Source organism: Nicotiana attenuata, unplaced genomic scaffold, assembly GCF_001879085.1.
Source record: "Nicotiana attenuata strain UT unplaced genomic scaffold, NIATTr2, whole genome shotgun sequence".
Taxonomy (NCBI): Eukaryota; Viridiplantae; Streptophyta; class Magnoliopsida; order Solanales; family Solanaceae; genus Nicotiana; species Nicotiana attenuata.
The window spans coordinates 315,501-319,076 of NW_017671189.1; the positions used below are offsets into that span (position 1 = coordinate 315,501).

The following is a 3,576-nucleotide window of genomic DNA, read 5'->3' on the forward strand; positions in this document are numbered from 1 at the left end:
AATTACTTTTTATACATAGTAGACAAGACTATTTTTTCACTTCAAAACAGATATGAATAATTCGAAGCATATGAAAATATTTTTTTGTTTTCTATTTTGCGTATACATTTGAGATCACTAGATGATAAAAATTTGGAAAAATATTGCCTTAATCTTGATGTTCCTTGAAGCTTAATAATCAATCCGATACTGATGGTTTAAATTTCTTTTCTAGATTAAAAGTGTTAAAGAAAATAGTACAACTAGAAAATAACAGTTTAATTGATATACTCAATAAAGTAAATTTTTTGTGATTCATTTCCAATTCCCTCCATTGCTTATAGAATAATGTTAATAAGTCCTGTTACCGTTACTTCAGCAAAAAGAAGTTTTTCGAAATTAAAATTAATAAAATCTTAACTAGGCTCAATAATGTCTAAAGAGAGGTTAAATGGATTAACTATACTGTCAATTGAGAAAGAATTATTAGAAAAAATTGATTATAAAAAAATTATTTATAACTTCGCATCTAAAAAAACTAGAAAAAATGGACTTAAAATTAAAAAATAATAATTAAAAAAAATTAAGGCTCCCGCATAAAACTTGGCTTTAGGCCACAAAATTTGTCGGGCCGCCCCTGACTCAGGTGTAGACAGTAAGGAAAACTTAGCTCCTGAAGTTTTGTTAATTATGCCAAGGTTATGGCTAGCCGAGGGTCTGCCGGAAACAACCTCTCTGCCTTCTTAAAGGTGGGGATAAGGTCTGCGTATGCTCTACCCTTCCCAGTCCCCACTTGCGGGACTATACCAGAAATTTTGGATATAAACTACAGCAATAGACAATAGATCAAATAAAGCAGTAATAACCTGTTTGCTCTCTCAATCCATACCTAACAATAGAATCAAATGGATAACAAATAAAGAAGTCTATTCTGAAGATGAAGAACATACAAAAATTAACTGCAATTAAATGGAGGTGCATAATATGTACTTTTTTGAAGTCCTTGCTGTTCAACAACTTGCAATGAAATATTTAAATCAACACCAGAGAACCAGACATCTTTAATGTCTGGATCTCTGATGTTGATATCGCGTCGAAATATATTCTAATCTATCATACAAATGCATCAAATTAAAAAAAATTACCACACTAAGTGAACCAATTCAAATGATCAAGAATGAAAAGAAGTTCCAAATTGCATTTGCCACTCCATACAATCTTCAAAATCAATGCTGCTCGCGCAGTCCAGTAAAGCGTTTTGTTGTTGCTCAAACCGGCAAATGTAGTTTAATCCAACAAGCAGCTCGCAAATTACTGCCTCCATCTTCTGACAATCAGCAAAATATAATGTCTGAAGAAGGAGAACATTAGTTCTCTTAACAATCTGTTGCTGCTCAAAATTTCGCTCGCTTTGCCACCTGATCATATTATGTGCTAAAGGCGCGAGCCATTTGAGTAACTCTTCAAGCCTATCTTTCCAATCGTGGGCAAGAGGCGCGTCATATATGGCTAAACCTTTCATATATGATCTCAGACTAGACTTCAAAGTCTTTCTTAAGCTTGTCGGTAACATCTGATATAGATCATCCCTCCCTTCGTCGCCTACCAGATGTGGATACTGGAGCAGCTTTTCTATGACAATAATCACATTTGCATAATGTAAAGCTAAAGCACGGCCTCCAACTGTTGTAGGAGGAGCATACAACAACGTTACCCTACTTTTGGGACCATGTTTTGCAGCATCGGACACACAACTCTTTAACTGTCTAGCATTTTCGTTTAAACGGATACTGCTAGGAGACCTATTGAAAGAACCTGAAATATTAGATTGCTCCCTTTTCGTACCACTTGAAACACTACAACATCCAGATATCTGACTACTTCTATCATCAGTCTCAAGATCGTTCTCAACATCCGTTTTTGAAGCAGAACTCAAACTTAGACATTCCATGAATAGCCTCCCAGGTCCCATTCCACAAGCGAAATTAAAATTCTCGGACCCAAATAAGCTCCCTTCGTTTCTTCCAACCTTTGTTAAAGCATTGTGGCCCGTGCTCCTCTTTCCTAACGCTCCTCTCTCAATTTGCCCCGAGTGACACCTACCGTTGCTATTCCTCAAAACAGACTTCTTGAAATCAGAATTCACGACTTCAGACCTCTCACTGGAGTCTCGCTTCAGCTGCTGCAAACCGCCACTGCAACCAATTTTCGAGCCTGCAGCTGGATTTAGAAGGTCCCTCTTTACAAGGGCATTCCCAAACACGCTACTAATCCGAGCATACACAGTACACACAGTCCTTGCCAATAGTTCAACAACTTTATCATAAGTCTGGTTCCAAAGTGAAACATCTTCTAAATGCTTCACATCTTGTTTCTGCCAAGCCAACTTCTGTTCATACGCTTTTCGACTCTCCTCATGTTGATTCTGCTGAAATTTCTTTGTTGCCATTTCCAATTCATTCAATACAGCCATTTCACAATACAAACTAGCTGTTGAATTCACATACCTCTCCATTTTCTTTACCATTCCCTCCATATCCTTAACTAAAAATCCCAAATCTTTCACATCAATTACCCCACAAATAATATCCCCATATACATGTTCAAAACCTTGTAAAGCACTAATTGTACATTTTTTACCAAGTCTAGACACTACACTAGCAACCCTATTTAAGTCATCAAGTTTTTCAACAAGTACTAATTCTAATAAAACATCTTCATCTTCAGAAACTAAAGCCCTTACTCCTAAAGACTTAAAGATCTCATTTTTAAGCTTTAAAATCTCAGAATCAGTTAAAGATTTATGAAGATGAATAATTTTAGACATCATATTAGCTACTTCAAATGATAATATCCCTATAATTTGCTTCTCTACTTGGCTTTGGCTTTGGCTTTGGCTTTGTTTCTTAACAGATACTAATTTCTTTGAATTTTCTATAAGTAAAGAATGTTTTTTTACATTAGTACTTACCTGATTTCCCATTCTTAAACACCAAGGTTCAGCCACCATTTTTGAAAAGTGAAATGGGGTTTTTAACAGATCTGTAAAAGAAGGGTAAAAATCACGAAAGTTGAAGTGGCTATTTTTGTAATGGAAATGTTGAGGGAATGAGTGGATAAAAGAGGGAAATTTGGAAGTGGGTTCATTGATTTGGTGCTGAAAAAAGTGGGAACAATGTAGATGAGTCAAGAAATGCGCATGGTTTGTGGGAAAAAATGTAATTGATTTGATACAAAAGTGAAGTAGTGAAGAATGAAATTGAGTGGTTTTAAAGAAGAGAGGCTATTTTTGCAAAAGAGGAGTTGCTCTGCGTGTGAGAATTTGTAATGATTTTTTTGAAAAGGCAATGGCAGTTTTGAAGAGGAAGATGAAGCCAAAGCTGAAAGCCTTACTCTCCCCCCCCCCCCAAACCCAACCACCCCACCCCTCCTACCAGTACCATAATGTCACAAATAAATATAAAAAAGAAAGAATATACAATTTGCCAATACAAAAATTTTAGCTAATGTTTGGACATAAATTTGATTAAAACTTGAGAAAAGAGTTTTTGAAATTGTGTTGAAAAATAATTTTTGGAAGTCGAAATTGCTTTCATG

The 3,576-nt window shown here is 35.6% G+C and overlaps 1 protein-coding gene across 1 annotated transcript; it reads right to left on the reverse strand.

Annotated features, from left to right (window-relative positions):
* Nucleotides 1–885: 885 nt before the first annotated feature.
* Nucleotides 886–3,332, reverse strand: LOC109206548. The gene has a single exon (XM_019369377.1). It carries the CDS (start codon nucleotides 2,987–2,989, stop codon nucleotides 1,151–1,153), a length of 1,839 nt encoding a protein of 612 aa, XP_019224922.1. The 5' UTR covers nucleotides 2,990–3,332; the 3' UTR covers nucleotides 886–1,150.
* Nucleotides 3,333–3,576: the final 244 nt, after the last annotated feature.

Coding starts and splice junctions, on each gene's coding strand:
- LOC109206548 (XM_019369377.1), bottom strand. CDS start 2,989: ATGGTGGCTGAACCTTGGTGTTTAAGAATGGGAAATCAGGTAAGTACT.